Below are 19,669 nucleotides of genomic sequence, written 5' to 3' on the forward strand. Positions count from 1 at the left end.
TACCTTCAGTCCATGACTAATGGATATCATTTTAGAATTTGTCATGCAAAAAATATAAAGAAACTACAATTTTTTATTTTTTCTTTTATGTAACTATACTGATTAAATTATTTCTATGTATAATTGTATTTTTTTGTAGCTTTAACTGTTAAGATTATTTCTATATATAATTTTTATGTCGCGATTTGAACTATGTTTGTAATTTCTCATAAATTAATGTAGAAAATTATAAATATTAGAATTTTTACGAATTTACTTCTACTTTTATTACAATACTCATAAAAATGTTCCTAAAAAGTTGTAGAAATTTTGTAAATATTTTTTAAAACTTATTACAACTTCATTCAACCATGAATTCCTAATTTTTACAAATTTATAATTTGTTGATACAAATTTTTCATAAGAATACGTGAATTGTTGAAAAATTATTTCCACCAAGTGAGTCAATATATTTTATAAACAGTAAGTAATAAACATATGTTTTTCTAGGTAATAAATTGGGTGATAAAAAATTTTATTTATAGATATATATTTCATCCCGACCTCTACCAATGGGAAATAAATATTATAAGAAAAATAATAAATAATGAAGATATTAATATTTTAGCACCAATAAAGGTAATTTATCGCACATCGCATAAACCGTAATAATATAATAATGTGTAAAAAACTATACAAATTATAATTATCTACACTTTGCTATAAAAAGCAGTGCACTGGAAAAATAGGAAAAACTTATAAAACTTCAAATGTTTATAACATTTGAAGTTTAAATGTTTATAACATAGTTAATAATTATCGTAGGTGATTAAAATTCGAAAATGAAGCTTAAAGTTTGTATTTCAAGAACCGTTTAATGATGTATGGGATGATTAGTTTTTTGTGTTAATGACAGATAACACAATGAAGTCTTGCAAAATTAGCTAATAGAAAGTCCAGTTTAATGACAATGAATTGCACGTCGTGAATCAATCGATGTAACTTAATGGGACGAAAAATTCACATTTTCTCCTTCAAAATGCGCTATTGCAGAACTTGATATAGTAATTTTTCGCTGATTACGCAATGTACGTTTAGTACAAAAGTACACTGAGTACGATATAATTAAACAAAAAATAGATTTTATCATATCTAGATGATTATAAAATAAAACGGAAGCTTCAAGTAGCTTCTGTATTTTAAGAAACTTTTAATGCCGATTGCGTGGGATGATTAGTTTTCCAATAGTGGATGACACAATAAAATCCATACTTTTTTCACATTAACTTAACGAAGAATTATTGTATCAAGTTCTACAATAACATATTTTGAAAGTAAAAATTTAAACTTTTATACATTTTTTATCCCATTGAGCTACGTCAATTAATTCACGGCTTGCAACTCATTAAACTGTACTTTCTATTAATCGATTTTGTAGGTCTTCACTTTGTCATCCTTTATTAAGAAATAAATCAATTTATGCAATCGGTATTAAAAGTTTTTCAAAATACAGATGTTTATCTTGAGTTCCATTTTTTAATTATCTCGTTACAATAATTATTAACTGTGTCATAAGCATTTAAAATTTCATAATTTTTTTTTATTTTTCTAGTATACCGCTCTTTTATTGGCGGAGTGTATAACTTGAGTTATTACGTTAATTAGTTTAGAAATACCTCAACAAAATATCGATTATATTCTGCTATTACTTTTTCTACACACACGATACGCACATGCATACGCATGCACACACGCACACACACACACATATGCACACGTACACGCGCACGCACACGCTATACACGCAGGTTAGATCTGCCATCGTAAGAACAAAATCAAAAATAAAAAATCAAGAAATCAAATTTGCGATTGATATGATTGTAAAGTATGATCACAGAGATGTGGATGCTGAATGTTTTGGAGTAATAAAAGGTTGAGATTTTAAATGTGAAGCTAAGTTTATAAAACAATCATTGAGTTGTATCGCTCCATATCTGGCCGAAAGCCGTGAAGAAAATCAGGACATTTGTTCAGAATGTTGAAAATTTAATCAAGCGCATTACATAATTCTCACTGAGGGTGATAACATATGTTACATGCCACAAGGTACGAATATTAGTAGCATTCTTATGTATTATATATATTTTCTATTATCTTTAATCCGTACAACATAAAACATTTTTTTTATTTTAGATGACATATCTATATCAACGGTGGATTGATAATGTAGAGATATTTTTCTAGATTCGAAGGCACTCATTATGTACCAAATGAAAGTCTGGCAGAAGAGTATCCAAATGATGAAAAGGAATAACTCGCAAAATACTTTGTATTAATCTAAAATGAACAAGTTGAAATAAAATATTAAAAATAAATTTACAAATTCTTATTATATATAATATAATAACTATAGCAGTATATTGACTTCCACATTAGAGCTAATATATAAAATGTAACAATATAGGTTGCGTGTACATGGACGACTTATTAGTACTTATGATCGCTCGATCAAGCAATATTTCAATTTTTCATGTATTATGATATTTCATTATATATATATATATATATATATATATATATATATATATATATATATATATATATATAGATTATATTTCAGTTACATATATCGGTTATAAATAAATAGATTAGAACAGATATACTAGAAGAATTTTAAAAAGTAATTATTGCAATAACACATGTATATAGTTAACGGAACAGTTTGTATCAAAATATTTGTAATAAAGAAAATTAAAAAGCCAAAAAAGTTAAGAAACGGCAGATTGCAAAAAGAAAGTGACTTACTTTAAAGATGGGTAAAGTTTTTTACAAGGCCACATTTAATTAGTTTTTGATCTCTCAATAGAAGGACTGGTATTGTAACTTGCAAGGTATTGTATACTGACAAGCAGATAACCTTTGTATTTTCTGTATATTATATGAAAACTTTCAGCGATTGTAATCTTTGAATAAATTTTAGATATTCTTTAGAAAAATAAAAATTTAGGACAAAGCACGTTTTTTCTTAACTAGTAAGTATAAATTCTTGTCCAGTAGTAATACAGCAAGATGTACGATGAAAACAGCAGCAATAAATAAAATCATTTATTAACTAATTGTAAGCAGACCGTGCACCTTTGTAAAAAAACTTTCTAAAGGTTTTGTCCAAATATAATGTATAGTTCTGTAAACTCTTTTGGCTAACTTTTGGGGTGCAGCTATTGACTATCGTATTATATTTCCATCTTAAAAATATTTCATATATTTTTATTTTATACACACACATATATATATATACAATTTCTCAAGTGAATATTTGCTATTTATTAAAACTTTGACAAGTTAAATATATATAGTCTCTACTTAATTTATAAAAAAGTATTTCAAAAAATTTCACGTTAAAAAATATTCTTATTTATTAAGAGTATCTATTAAGAAAGCTTATATATTTCGAAAATACAATTTTTTGTGTGCTAACTCTTATTGTTAGGTAAACGAAAATCACTTGCAAATCACATTTGTTAACTCACCATAAAAAGAAAAAGCTACAGATTTATCATTACCAATACAGACAATCTAATTGCTAGAGTGAGAAGTAAAAAACAAAAATGTGTAGGCATAAATCACAGAAAGTAAGAGAGATTGAGGTAAGATAATTTCGCAGCTTGATCATGGTTTCGTAAAGATCTTTCATCAGTCAGATATTTCTTCCTTCTCTTTTTATTTACCATTGATATTTTTTACATACATTGATATCCGCAGCATTGTTTATGTGTATTGTGTATGTGTAATAAATAGCATATATTCAGTCACTTTAATTTTTATATATTCATTTAAGTAAATCTATTACAAAAAATAATAACTTAAATTTAAATGAACTTTTCGTCTTTGTCCTGATACAATATATTGATTTATATTAAAATTAGTATTAATAATTACTGTATATTGTATATTTAAACATATTATAATTGATACATTTATACATAAATAATACATATTTATATCATCAAGTCAATAATATTAATTATTTAATTGAAATTCATATTACATTAGCATAAAAATATACGGATGTGTTTTTCTTCTGCTCTGCGGACCTGCTTGTGCAAATTTCTTTTTCTTTTTTGAATTAAAACGAAATTGAGTTAAATTTAAAAATTAATAATTGATAATAGATGGAAGAAAAACTTGCGGAGGATGTGGCACGGTAGTGGTGAAACCAATAGTCTGCAGTATATGCGATGTTGCATCGCATCCGAGCTGTATTTCTCGCACGGGAGGCAAATTTCATCCACACCAAGGAGGCAAATTTTTGGATTGCTGCTGGTGGCTTTCAGCATCTTCGCCAGACTGATATTGTCAGCAATTCATGCTTGGAAAAGATCCGGGAAATGATACGATCGGAACTACGTTCTGAGATTCGATCGGTATTCGCGGATTTTCGAAAGGAGTTGCTTGAAGGCTGTAAGGACATCGGAAAAATAAACGATAATTTACTGCAGCTATCGGATAGGATCGACAAACTTGAGAATTCCAGGACGAAAATAGTAAATGTCTCCACGTCATATGAAGAGGAGATATTAATTGAAATGTCTGAGAGGGAAAGAAGATCGAAAACATAATTCTTTTTTATATGGATGAGCTTGATTCCGTTACGGATTCCAACATTTTAGATGCTGACCTATTATTAATATAATATTTAATAATTTTAATGATAATAATTTTCATTTTTATTCGCATGGAATAATATAAATATAAGCGGGGGAATATTTTCATACATACACACACACACACACGGGGGGGGGGGGTGCAAGGGGAGGGCCTTCGGGCCTCCCCCTCCCGCACCCACCCCGTCCACCTCGCTTCGCATGTATGTACACACGTTGCAAGACAAAGCAAAGTTCACATGTGTTTGTAATTTTTCACGTGAAGCGAGGTGGAGGGGGTGGGTGCGGAAGAGGAGCCGAAGGCCCCCTTGCACTTCCCCGTGTGTGTGTGGAATCTTTATTCTTTCTTCTAATAGTGGATAGTTAAATCCTTAGAAGCATTTCTGACATAAAAAAGAATCCATTTGCAGTCTGGAAATATTGTAGAAAATCATTGCATTTTGCAAAAGCATCGCGACAGTGCTAGGACCACTCTGTGAACTACAATAAATTTTGTGAACTCACATATGTATAAGTTATATAACAAAATTAGTGATATAAAATTAGATAAAAATCAATATATAACTACGTTGCATTTTTGTTAAATTTTTGTGTTAGATACTATAGTAAATTTTGTGAGCTCACGTATATAAGTTATACATATAAACGAAATTAGATAAAAACCAATAAGTAAATCATTGTACACAAAGTAAACATTGCGAGCTTTTTTGTACATCGTTAAATTGTTTTTCGATGGCTACGATAACACATTTGTCCGTCGAAGTGATTGAAATCATTTTGGGAGATGAAAACGTTAGCATCAAGGATGTCTTGAGTTTTAGCTCCACGTGTAAACAATTTTACAAGACATTAACAAAAAAGTTGTGGGAAAAAAAATTCTATCAAAGGTATGTTTCTTCATTTATAAATTTTTATATATTAATACTAATTTTACATTCGATTTTCGTCATTTAATAGATCATTTTAAATTTTTTAAATAAATATTCTATAACTAATTTTTACGCATAGAACTTTTTGTAAACGCTTTTATTGTAATACTTTTAAGGGGATCTAAAAGCTGGTTTATATTATCAACCAAAATTTAACATGACAATACATTTGCTTAATATAATAGTTTTGCAATTTATACACACAAAATAAGATAGGTTTCTGCTAGGAATTGCATGAAGGAATATTTGTGAACTTTTAGAAATGACGTTTAACGTGAGTTTGTTTTTCAATCTCGCACACTCACAGATGCACGAAAGTAATTTTTTACAGATTTTGAAAATCTTTTTTACTAAGCTTCTAAAGGCATTTTCAATTAATTGAACGTTATATTTTATATCTGTATTTTTATTTATATTTTGGTTTTTGTGTTGCGTGTTTTGTCGTTTCTCCTTACGCGTATTGTTGTCTGACGAGAGGTCGAGGAGACTTTTGAACTGTTAACGAATTCAGAAGATGAGAAACCGACTACGTGAACGGTCAATCTTTTTGTATCTTTGCGATCTTCCGCCTATTTCGCTTATTTAATATTTGTGCGGAAACTTTACGAACATATTAATTATACGCTATTAATTACTCAAACATCGGAGTCATTTTATTTAACTTTTTTACCCGTATTCTACATTTTCCTACATAATTTGGGGGCTCGTCCAGGATAGGCGCGAATCGCGTGGCAGACGTGGTGTGAGAATCTATGTCGGTGAGAAAAAAAGAATGACGTTAAATATTAATTAATTAAACGTTGCTGTGAGACAATTATAAGAGTGTGCGCGAAACCGTGGACGAGACGTTACTGTTTGGAGTCTGAGACGAGGGAGTCGTGAAGCACGTAAACACTTATTAGACGAAGTATCGAGAGAAATCTCAACGACGTATTATTAATTTGACATGTATCAATTATTGCACTTTTTTTTCTTTCTTTTTTGTATCTAAATATTCAAGAAATTCTGATAAATACTGTCTGTCATCTTTATCATAATTAGTGTTTTTAATATCTTTTATATACAGTGTGATGGCAATTAATTTTAAGTCATTGATGAATTGGAGTGGATGAGGTATGAGTGGATGAGGTATTTTTTGTCTAATTTCAGAAAAAAGATTTTCAACACAATCTTGTGTAAATCTTGATGTAAATACATATTGAAAATTTCTTTTTGTAATCAAATATTCAGTTAAATCAATAATAGATTGTGTACTTATCATTATACCCCTTTGAACCGGTTTAAAAATAAATAGCGCGCGCTACACGTGTGCTTGAAATATCCTAGTTAAATAAAAAATTGATGTTATATTTATAATATTATATTATATTATATAAAGTTTTTAATTTGTTTCAAATATTAATATAGTTAAAATATTAATATTTGTACTTTAAAAAGTATATTATTCACAGTTTATTGCTGATAATGTGGTGGTGTTTTTGTATAATATTTGAGAATTTTTTATCTTAATTGTAGGTGTCCTTCTCTAAAAGTAAAGTATAATACAAAGAAACAGAAGAAAATTTTTGTTAATTTGGATTTTAAACAACAAATAAGAGCAAGTATAAAATATGTTAAAAAAATACAGCATTATGTGTCTTTAATGGCAGAGGATGGCTTACGATAAGACGACAAAAAAAAATTGGAATGTCTTCTGCGTTTTATAGCCGAAAATTCGAAATCTCAGATATACTATTTTGTTGTAGATGAGCTAAATAGAATCGTTGCTACCCAATCGTCACGATAAAATTTAATAAATTAAATAGTAGTATTATAAATATTAATGTAATTGTACATTCTAAATGTGTAAATATATTTTAGGGAACGCGGTTGCTATTTAACAAGTGCATATAACTTTGACATGATTATTCGATGTCTAAAACAATATCAATTAATGTAGAAACGAAACAAATTTATAAATATGCCAGAAAAAAAGCAGCTTTTAGAACGGCTACTTACTATTGTAATACAATACTTTCAACCACATATATCTATTTCCGTTATAAAAACGTGTTTAAATAATAATACGAAAGAAGTATTATTTCATCTTAAAACAAAATATTCTGCGCATTCAGTATTCTCAACATCTACTGATAAATTATTTGATTGGAAAAACAATAATATCAACGACAATTTCTGGGATGAGACAGAAGCAAATTATGTGTACTCTTGAAAAATTTATTTCTGAATTGAATCAAGTTAAATTAATGGAACTGTGGAGAACAGAATATCCAAATCTAAATAAATGGGAAATACTTTGGGTAAGTTATTTTAAATTATGTTAAATTATAGTTATATTTTGTTTTGCTGTGCAAACATAAATATGTTTTATATCTTACAAAAAAATAGGTTTAATAAAATTTTATTAACATAATTTATATATCAATATAGCTTAAAGAAAAGTTTCTACTACTTAGTATCACAGTGTAGCCAGAAGGCTTGGCATACACTGCGTTTTGGCAGTATTAACGGATGAAGGACCAGATGAAATGAGAGATGACCCAGCTATTACGATTATATGGAAACCAAAATAGTAAGTATAACTTTAAGTGAAAAATTTTTTAATCTTTCTAGAATATTGGTATAAATTGTTTTAGTAATAATCAACAACTCAAACAGTTTTATTATCTATTCAGTAAATTTCGATATGTTTTCCACTAATGACATATGTCATAATGACATAACAAAAATGTCAATATTCTTCAATTTATACATTTCATCCAGAACATGTGGCGTAATTCTCACAATTGTTTCTATGATTTTATTTCTGAGATGGTATAAATTTATTTTTACAACATTTTTGACATCCCTGTTGAAGAGAGAATTTATGCTTGGCCGACTATAAGACGCAATTAATTTTTCTCAACGATGGTTTAAGTTTAGAGAGTTCTTTTATAAAGGCAGTTGAAAAATGTTGTTATATACAGTGTGAAAATCAAAGATTTACGCCTTTTTCAGAGTATTGGACCATGTAGTTTTTTATAAATTTCTATTTACTATATTACTTATAAAAATGTTTGTAGAAACTTGTAAAAATTTATAAACACTTTATAACTCATTACAACTTTATACAACTTATCATGAATTTCTACTATTTTCACAAATTTGTAATTTGTTGATGAAATTTTTAATTTTTCGTAAAAATGCGAAAATTGTTATAAAATTATTTCCATCAAAAGACTCCATACGTTTTATAAGCAATGAATAAAAGTAATAAACATTTCTATTTTTATATTCGTAAATAAAATTTTGTTATGTTCTTTTAGATAACAGAGTTTGTAATAAGTAATTATACATATCAACTAATACGTGGCTATAGCATTAACTCGTGGCAATTAAATATTATACGAAAAATAATAACAAACGAAGATATTAATATTATGGCACCAATAGAGGTAACTCATCGAGCATCTTACAATATAAACTAATATTTATATAATAATATGTAAAAAAATATACAAATTATAATTATCTATATCCTCCGCTAAAAAAAGTAGACAAACAAGAAAAATTTAAATAAGATGCTTATAACATAGTTAATAATTATTATATCGAAGTGATTAAAACACGAAAATGAAACTTAAACTTTGTATTTTGAGAAACTTTTAGCTGATTGCGTGAAATGATTAATTTTTTTTTCGCGGATGATAAAATAAAAAATTGGTTAATAGAATCCGCTTTAATGAGTTGGAATCGTGACTTAATTGAACTTAATTGGATGTTAATAAAAAAAAACATGGATTTAATTATGTCATCCAACATTGAAAAACTAATTATTCTACGTAATCGATATCAAATGTTTCTAAAAATACAGACTTGAAGCATCATTTTCATTTTTTATTTGTGTTATAAGCATTTAAAATCGTTATTTGGTTTAAAATCCGTATTCTCTTTAGATTGACATAACTCATCGAAAAATTACCATGTCATGTTCTGCAATAACGCATTTTGAAGAGAAAAAGTTGAACTTTTAAACACTTGTTATCCCATTGAGCTCAATTGATTCACGCCATGCAATTCATTAAACTGGACTTTTTATCAATCAATTGCAGATGTTCATTGTCATCTGCTATTATAAAACTAATCATCTCACGCATCGACATTAAAAGTTTTTTAATCTACAGATTTCAATCTTCATTTTTAATTTTTAATTACTTAAATTAAACAGATCTTCCTTTCTTGTTATTTGTAATAATTATTAATAAATTGATACATTACATCCCGAGGTATTAAACAGATGGATAACCATTTGAATATTGCGGGCATGTAATCGCGTATATATCTCTTTATTGCCATTTCTAACGATGGATCCATGATCCTTTTACCCATTTTTCTAAATTCGGAATCACCATTTTGTATCGTGTTACTTTTGAATCCGAAGAAACAGACTGCGATGATCTCGCTTGTAAACTTAGCAGCAAGATTTCCAAATTCGACGGGCTCTTCATTGTCTGCATATTGCTCTACAAATTGCTAAACCAAATAATTACTAGATAATAAGTTTAGTGCGGATAATATTACTAAATAATTAGTTTGGTGCAAGATCTGAAACTTGAGTTCTTATAATTGAAGTAAATAAGAGAAAGAATCTTAGTGAGATGGATGCTGTTTTTTCTATGGTATTTAATGTTGTATTTTCTTGAATATGTACTGCATATGTTATTTTTAATCATTTACTAAAAAAGTAAATTAAAATCTTTTTTAAAATTTTAAACTAATAATTTATTATTGTTATACTCTTTGACAAACATGGCTCAGTTTTGTTCCAGAATTTGTTTTGAATAACAATATAGATTTGTAAATTAAATTTTAAGTTTTTTCTTTCTTTTTCTTTCCTTTAAAAGATACAAATAAATTAGTATTATATTATCAAAATAATATATTAATTCCAAAATTAAGTTTAAATTTATCGAGATATATGTAACATGTTCTGCTTTAAAAATTTATATAATTTTGTATAGAAATAATATATATATATATATATATATATATATATATATATATAAATAATAACATAAATAATAACATTTTAATGCATAATATTTAACATATTTTTTCTATTTGCACAATATCTTTTTTATACAAGTATCAAAGTACCTTAGAAAAATGAAAGAGAATATAATTAATATGTGATAAAAATAAATAATAACTAAATTATAAATCATTATAAAGATAACAATTATACATGTCATAGTATAATTGTTATCTTTTATTTATTTTTATCACATATTAATTATATTCTCTTTCGTTTTTCTAAGGTACTTTGATACTTGTATAAAAAAGATATTGTGCAAATAGAAAAAATATGTTAAATATTATGCTAAAAATATTACATCAATAGAAAAAAAATGTATAAGAAATAACATATGAGGTACCTTAAATTCTTCAGACATTTCTGTTATTAATTCAAATACGTATCGAATTTTGTTGGTTGTGAAAAGTGGTGTGAGCTTTGTGCGCAACTTTCGCCACCGTTGTCCGTTAATATTAATTAAATTTGCCATAAGCGGATCAGTGTATTCGTTTATCACTACGCCACGACCTAAATATGAATGAATAATCAAGTATGTTCATTCGAATACAATTATCTCTATGAAAAATGCATTAAAATGTTATTATTTATTGTTTAAAAAATTAAAGCTACTTGCATTTGACAGTAATTATAAAAGCAGAAGAAAAAAATAAATAGGTTTAAACAGATACAAAAAGAAGTAATTTTGAGAAACTAATTAATCCAATGATAAATGTCCAGAGATAGCTAAAAGTAGATTTTGGATAAAAATACTTTTACATTAAAATAAAAAATTTAAAAATCAAGAAAAAAATAGTTAATGGAATAACTTACTTTGGAAGCAGGCAAAGTCCTTCACGAGGACATATTTAATTAGTTTTGGATCTCTCAACAGAAGGACCGGTGTTGTAAGTTCATATATACCGACGAACGGATATCCTTCGTACTCTTTGTATATCATCTGAAGACTTTCAGCGATTGTAATCTTCAACATCGATGCATTTCAGCTATTCCCGAAAAATGAAAATTTAAGACAAGGCACGTTTTTTTTTAACCAGTAGGTATAAAGTCTCGTCCAGTAATAATACAATAGTAAAATGCTCAATAACACCAGCAGCAATAATAAAATAATTTTTTACAATAATCGATTATTACTGTAAAATATTTACCATTAAAGTTTCTGAAATTTATAAAAGTTATTAGAATAATTTTACAGGCAATTGTATTTAATGAAGTTAAATAGAATAAAAGTTTTATTTTATGAATAAACAGTATTGCATACACACACACCCACATACACGCACACACAGATTTATCTTATCTTACAATTGTGTATTTTGTTAAATATCAAAAAACTTGTCAATTTTATATATGTTTCATATCAGATTATATTTTAATTACATTTATTGAATTGAACATTGATGTATATATATATATATATATATATATATATATATATATATATATATATATATATACTCTGATTATATTTATTTTTCCACGTGCGTGAATAAGTTTTGAATTATAAATATATTGTTTAAACGCCTTTTTCAGAAATATTTCGAGACCCCAAAGGTGCGCAAACAACTGCAAGCTACATACAGAAAAATGCAGTATTATATACACTTGCACAACCATATATGCAAGTCCGGTTTTTGGATCAAGGTCTTATGAAGTTACTTTTTTATAATGAAATAAGGTGAAAGTATCATTCTTCTTTTTTTTTTTTTATTTATTATTGATATTTTTTATCTACATTGATATTTGCTGCATTGTGTATGTAAATAGTATATATTCAGTTACTTTTAAAATATTTATATATTTATACATTAAAAACAATAATAAAATAATTTTAAATAAACTTTTTGTCTTCTTTCTGATACAATATATTGATCTATATTGAAATTAATATTAATAATTCTGTTGTATATATTGTATATTTAAACATATAATTGATGCATTTATACATAAGTAATACATATTTATAACATCATAATATTAATAGTCATAATGTTAATTTTATTATTTAATTGAATATATTATCATATTAGTACAGAAACGTAATGCACTCTTAAATCAAAACAAAATCGTTAAAGTATACATGTCCCAAAAAATCGTAATTATAGGTTTAACCATGCACGATCTATTATAAACATTATTTGAATTATGTCATAATTTTAGGTTATCATAAGGACATATATAAATTTCGACAGTCAACGAGTTTAACGAGTCACTTTCTTAAATCGTTAGCTCGGATTCGTGACTTTGCAAGTAATTTTTTACCAGGTTTTTCATAAACAAGGATTTACTGGATTTATAGATTTTTTTATATAGCAAAATCAGATATCCGGAGAGAAATCTTTACAATTTGAAAATAATTGGTCATAATTGCCATGACAAATTGTCCTGAAACTATTATCTATATATTATTTTATCAAAGAGAAATCGAATTAATTAAAATTCCTGTATACATATAAATTGCTTTAGCTTATCTATTATTAAATTAGCTTTTTATTGTCATTTGTACGTTAAAGTTACTTTTTATTTTTTGTAAACGACAGATCTTTAACTAAACCCCAATTTACTTTTCAATGTAATACATTTTTTTCACTTTAATGCAAATGGCGACTCCATCTTTTGTTTTTTACTCAATCCGTAAATGTTGACCGTTTGACTTGATTTTTTTTTTTACAAAATTGTATATCCATATCAAATTACCTTTGTTGTCACTTTAGTGTTGCCATAAGCGGAGAAAAAAATAGTGACTCTTGAAACACCGTTCGTATATAAATGTAAAAATTTGAAGAACACCTAATTTTTCTTAAAAAATAAGCAAAATTTAGCTAGCTGTAACTTCGTTAAAAATAAATAAAATTTAAATTTAAAAAAGGGTTTTAGATTTTTCAACAAAAGGTGTTGCGAACTCGAATATATCGACGAATGGATAACGTTCGTACTTTCAGTATATATCTGAAGGCTTTCAGCGACTGTAATCTTCAGCACCAATAAATTTCGGTTATTTCCGAAAAACGAAAATTTAAGACAAGACACGTTTCTTTTTAACCAATAAATATAAAGTCTCGCTTAGTAATAATATAGCAGTAAGATTTACGATAACACCAACTACAATAATAAAATAATTTTTTATTGTAATGATTAATATCATAAATATTTACCATTAAAGTTTCTGAAATATATACAAATTATTAAATTAGTTTTACATATAACTATTTAATAAAGTTAAATAGAATCTAATATATATTTTACAAATAAACACAATATTAAACATATCTTATTATAAAACTATGTTGAATATCGACTAAAATCAATTTTATATACGTTTTATGTCAACTTTGTAAATAGAAATATATACATGTGTTCAAAACACTTTTAACTTATTATAGGAATAGTTGAACATTAATATATTTTATTTTTTTATATATGTGAATACATTTTAAATTATAAATATATTGTTTGATCGTTTTTTCGAGAAATATTTTGAGATCCAAAAGATGCGCAAACAACTGTAAACTATATGCAGAGAATCCTGCATTATATACATATATATTTTTGCACAAAATAATATACGCAAGTCTGGTTTTTGGATCAAGATCTCATATAAAGTTACTTTACATATTTCAATGAAATAAAGTAGAGATATTCTTTCTTTTTTTTTATTTACCATTGATATTTTTTATCTATATTGATACTCGCAGCGTTGTATATGTAAATAAATAGCATATAATCGGTCACTAACTTTTACATACATTGAATTTTTATATACATTGAAAACACTAATAAAATATATTTAAATCAACTTTTTATTTTTTACCTGATACAATATATTGACCTGTATTAAAATTAATATTAATAATTTCGATATTATATATATTTAAACATGTAATTTATATATAATTAATATATTTAGACATAATGCATAATATATATTTATAACATCAAGTGTTATATTAAGTTATATTAAGTAATATTAAGTTGATTATTTAATTAAATATAGTATTAGCAAAAATAGAGTGCTTGATAAATACAACTTTTACCTTATCTTTTAAGTTTAATTTTTATAATAGTTTGTGGACATTTTGGAATTTTGTGAGAATTATCTTACATAGATTAATAGTCAACTGCTGATAACTGAGCGACTATTGATCTTACATTTTACTGGCTGTTGCTAAAGCTGAATTTTGTAGTTGGAAATGTTTCGCGATTTGTACGCTATACGATAGATTTTGCGAATATATACATAATGTACAAATGTTGAAATTTTTATTTTAGTGCAACTTGCTGCAAATAAGATATGTGCAAGATATGTGATTATATTATTGTTAGCGTTTTAAATGAATTCTAATGTATATGAAATAGTAATATATAATACAAAATGAAAGTATCATAGAAGTAAAATCTCTTTCTGATATCGTTAGTTTTGGATTACACATTTTGCGACTGTGCTGGCGTATCTTCAATTTCGTTTTCTTATATCTTATGGAAATCCAAAACGACAAAACATGAATTACAGATTTTAAAAATCTCTTTTTTTGGCTACAAAGATTGATAAATCCTTCTTCAATTAAAGTACTTATAAAAATAACGCGGAGGCTAATAATTTCATATAAAAATGATAAAAAATTAAAAGATGACAGTTACGTCGTAACAATATTTTATAAAAAGTTCTACGGTATGTTTGTGTAAGAGATATAGCGTCCGCGTTTGGATAACATAACAGAATATTAATAAACTTTTGGAAATGACTTTAGAAGCCTAGTAAAAAAGATTTTCAAAATCTGTAAAAAATTACTCTCATGCATCTGTGAGTGTGCGAGAGTGAAACACAAACTCACGTCAAACGTCATTTCTAAAAGTTCACAAATATTCTTTCATGCAATTCCTAACAGAAACCTATCTTATTTTGTGTGTATAAATTGCAAAACTTTTATATTAAGCAAATATATTGTCATGTTAGGTTAAATTTTGGTTAATAATATAGAACAGCTTTTGGATCCCCTTAAGTCTATTACAACTTTTATAATATCATCATCATTTTACGTTACATTATTTATTTTCCTGTGTGCCATTTCTTTCACTATTTTTATAAAGTTAGCGATAAAATTCCTTATAAAATGCAACAAATATAGGAAGTGCAGTATATTTGAGATACTGTTGATAATTTGAAATACCATGAAAAATTAATGTTTTTATATTATTTGTCAGCAAATATTGAAATTAGCTAGAAATTCGTAACAAAATATCTAAAAATATCGCTGGGAGTATTAATATTATGACTGTGGTGAGCAAGTTTGTGCAAATATGAAAATCAAAACTTTTTTGATAAGTTATATAAATCCCTTATTATTGTTTTAATACTACAGTATTTTTATCATGTTTATGCATTAATTAGTTCGCATATAAATTAATTTTGACAATTGTTTTTAATTTTTGTGATTTATCGATGTATTCTTTTATTCGGATTTGACATAAAATGGTATACATATTTATAATTTGGAATACCTAAAATGACGCTAATGTAATGCATCTAATGTATGCAATGTACATAATGTATATAATGTATGTAAGGTATATAATATATGCTCTGAGTATTCAGCCATGTCGTAACTTCTCAGTTAAATGACCAAGATGTTTTTTTTATGAAAAAACGCTTTAATAATTATGTAAAAGTGAATTATGAGTAATGTCCTCGTGTGTAATTATTGGATGTACATACAGTAAATGTGCTTATATGTGCTTAAATGTGCTTATATGTACAAATTAAAAAATATTATTATTTGAAATACTATATTAAATTACTGACAATTTTTAAATTTTTATTTATTTATTTAAGTGTTGATTCAAGTTTTTTTTATTCTGAATTTTTTTATTCTGGTTTCTTCACGAGTAATAAATCTGTTAAATTTATATTTCTTTTTTATAATAAATCATTTTTTTGTCTATTGAAAGAATGTTTTAAATTTCTTCAAAAAGCACAAATTTGGTTTCAAAATATAAGATAAAACTATTTCAAATATAATGCGTTTCCTATTTAAATTATAATAATAATAAATGTATATATAATAAATGAAAGGTATTTCGCTCTCTTTTTTTTGCTCTTTTTCTGTTTACTTGTAATACTAATATTAATAAATTGATATAATATAATCTCGTATATATTTTTTTATCACTAATAATAGATTTTTATGCCGCGTATCTAGTTTTTAGTTCATTTTTGTAAAATTAATCTATGTTACCAAATTAGTATATTAGTTTATTTTTGAAAAATTTAATTTAATGTTAATTGGAATATATTCATTTGTAAGTAAAAAATTTTCTTTGTAAGATTTAAAGAAAACATGGCATTTATTTAGATTAATTATTTAATTTCCATAATTGAAAAATACAAGGAAAGGAATTTTGATTTAAAATAGTTGCTGTTTTTAATTAGATATCTAATATTTTTTTATTTTAAATGTGGGTTATGGTATATTACGTATACCTTTAATAATTACTTATTAAAAATAATATTAACATTGAAATTTTTTTTAAAATTTACTGATAATTTACTGTTGTCATACTCTTTAGCAAAGACAGTTCAATCTTGTTTCAAAAGTTGCTTTAAATAACAATTTAAGGATCGAATTCTTTTTTAAAGATTTTAACAAATTATTATATATATACTATTATGTATTATCAATATCATATATTGACTGTCAAGTTAGAGTTTGAATTTATCATGCAATATATTCCTTTTTTAAAAAAATTAAGTTTTGAATAGAAATAATGTACGGGTATAATAATACGATTACATGTATAATCGTTATATTTCTAGATTATTATATATCTATCGTTTTATTCGTATATTAATTAATTATATTTTGTCTAAGAAACTTGTAACAAAGATGTTCTTCCTCTGTTAAAAATATTATATCAAGAGAGAAACATACATGAGAAATAGCATGTAAGGTATCTTCTGACATTTTGTGATCAATTCAAATATGTGTCGGATTTCATATCAGTCGGTACGAGCTTTGCGCTATTGAAATTTTCGCCGCTATTGATATTCAGTAAATTTACGGTAAGCGGATCAGCGTGTTCATTTACCACTACACCACGACCTAAATAGGACTATGAATAAATAATTACAATCACCAAGTGTAATTGTGTTCGAATACAATCATCGCTGCAAAAGTCATATTAAAATTTTATTATTTCTCGCTTACAGAATTAAGACTATTTACTACTGTTTGATTACAATTATAAGAACAGAAGAAAAAGTAAATGAATAAAAATGGTATAAAAAATAATTATCGTAGAGTTTTGGAAACATATAGAAATTATGATAAATTAAATTTTGCATATAATACTTTAGTAAAGGAATGAGAAATTTAAACGGAATAGTATAATTTTTAAAAATGTGAACATAATTATATACATACATCGTATTATAAAAATTACTGTAAAATTGCACCTTATTATAAAAACTATTATAAAACTACTGCATCGAATATCGAGTAACGTATCGATTCTATATTTGTCTCATGTTAAATATGTAAAGATACAAAAACTGTAAATGTATGTTTAAAATGTCCTTCAATCTTATAATAAACGTGATAAGACTTGATAAGATTAATCTATTTATTTTGCTACGTATGTGATTAAATTCTGAATTATAAATATTAGCTAGATATGTCTTTTCGAAAAATCTCGTTAGCCAAGAGATGTGCAAACAATTGTAAACTACATAGAGAAATACAGTATTGTATACTTTTGCATATAACTAATATAAACAAGTTTGATTTTTGAATCAAGGTCTCAAGAAGCTATTTTCTTTAAATCAAATAAGAAAGAGATATGGTCTCTTTTTTCCCTCTTTATTTTCTCTCTTTAACATTGACACTTGTAATTATGTACATATGATTAGATAGTATAAAATTGAGTACTAAATTGAGTAATGGCAGATTCTTGAGATCATTTGGAGACGATTTTTTCTCAGCGAAAATGTCGAGACATCAATAATTTCCAAATAATAAACGATTGAAAAAAAGGCGCTTTTCGCAAACTAAATTTTTTAAAGTTGAAAAATTACCAAAATTATATTCTTTAGTTAATTTCAGACAGAGCTTACTCTAATAGAATTTTAATTTAAGGCTTAATTACAAAGATATATAATGATAAAAATTAGAAACTTGCAAAAAATGATGACGTCTCTCGATATTTTCGTTGAGGAAAAATTGACACCAAATAATCTCAAGAATCTACTATTAAAAGGTTTTTCATCAGTCACAGAATACCCTGTACATATATATACAGGGTACAGGGTATCCTGTGACTGATGAAAAACCTTTTAATAGTAGATTCTTGAGATTATTTGGTGTCAATTTCAATAGCAGATTCTTGAGATTATTTGGTGTCAATTTTATTATATATATATATATATATATATATATATAATACGCCAATTTTTAGTTGATCAAAAATATAACTTCTTTAAACTTAAGTTTTCAATCAAAATAGTATTGTACATTTTTTTTAATATGATACTGAAACTTTTTTGTTTTATCATTGTAGATTGCAATTAAATTCTGTTTTGCTATAAATTCTATTATTGTATGTCACATTCTAATGAACTCATGTTAAAAGAATGTAAACTGATTATACTATTATTGTTACCATAATAAACATCTCGTCAAGGTTTTAAGATTGTTTGTACGTATCTCTCTCGTAGATAATATTTGTAAATATATTGCAAACTTATAACGTTTCTGGGTGACATTTATTACCGTCTTGTCGTTGAATTATTGAAATTTGAAGTAACAGAGCCGACATGACAAAGATTCTCTTTCTTCTCTATGTGTTGCCTCCTAAATTCTAAAAATTATAAAACAGTGAAACTTACTCGCGACGCTACAAAATGTGAAATCGAACCGCAAACACACTCAGAATTGCATGTGGAAATTTACGTTATAAATTTTCTTATATCATGTATAATAAGACATTTGTATCAACCGGTTCCGATAGAATCGACGCAGTCGCAGCTGCGACAT

The 19,669-nt window shown here is 26.0% G+C and overlaps 1 protein-coding gene and 1 long non-coding RNA gene across 2 annotated transcripts; one reads left to right on the forward strand and one right to left on the reverse strand.

Annotated features, from left to right (window-relative positions):
- The first annotated feature begins 7,715 nt into the window (after window positions 1–7,715).
- LOC140670994 (uncharacterized) lies at window positions 7,716–8,943 on the forward strand. The gene is made up of 3 exons (XR_012047657.1): window positions 7,716–7,872; window positions 8,003–8,144; window positions 8,878–8,943. It is a non-coding gene; the product is annotated as an uncharacterized lncRNA (long non-coding RNA).
- A 672-nt stretch (window positions 8,944–9,615) lies between these two features.
- On the reverse strand, window positions 9,616–11,616 carry LOC140676131 (cytochrome P450 6a22-like). The gene is made up of 4 exons (XM_072910897.1): window positions 11,457–11,616; window positions 10,987–11,153; window positions 9,830–10,084; window positions 9,616–9,729 (listed from the first exon to the last, which is right to left on the reverse strand). The coding sequence occupies exons 1-4, from the start codon at window positions 11,614–11,616 to the stop codon at window positions 9,616–9,618; spliced, it is 696 nt and encodes a 231-aa protein (XP_072766998.1).
- Window positions 11,617–19,669: the final 8,053 nt, after the last annotated feature.

This window comes from Anoplolepis gracilipes, chromosome 1 (assembly GCF_047496725.1).
Source record: "Anoplolepis gracilipes chromosome 1, ASM4749672v1, whole genome shotgun sequence".
Lineage (NCBI taxonomy): Eukaryota > Metazoa > Arthropoda > Insecta > Hymenoptera > Formicidae > Anoplolepis > Anoplolepis gracilipes.

What these genes read in the sequence shown, in the direction of transcription:
- LOC140676131 (XM_072910897.1), bottom strand. Translation starts at nt 11,616, where the DNA reads ATGTTGAAGATTACAATCGCTGAAAGTCTTCAGATGATATACAAAGAG. An exon ending in GGACTTTGCCTGCTTCCAAA is followed by an intron (nt 11,154 to 11,456) that starts GTAAGTTATTCC and finishes ATTCATATTTAG; the next exon opens with GTCGTGGCGTAGTGATAAAC. An exon ending in TCTGTTTAATACCTCGGGAT is followed by an intron (nt 9,730 to 9,829) that starts GTAATGTATCAA and finishes TGAAATCTGTAG; the next exon opens with ATTAAAAAACTTTTAATGTC.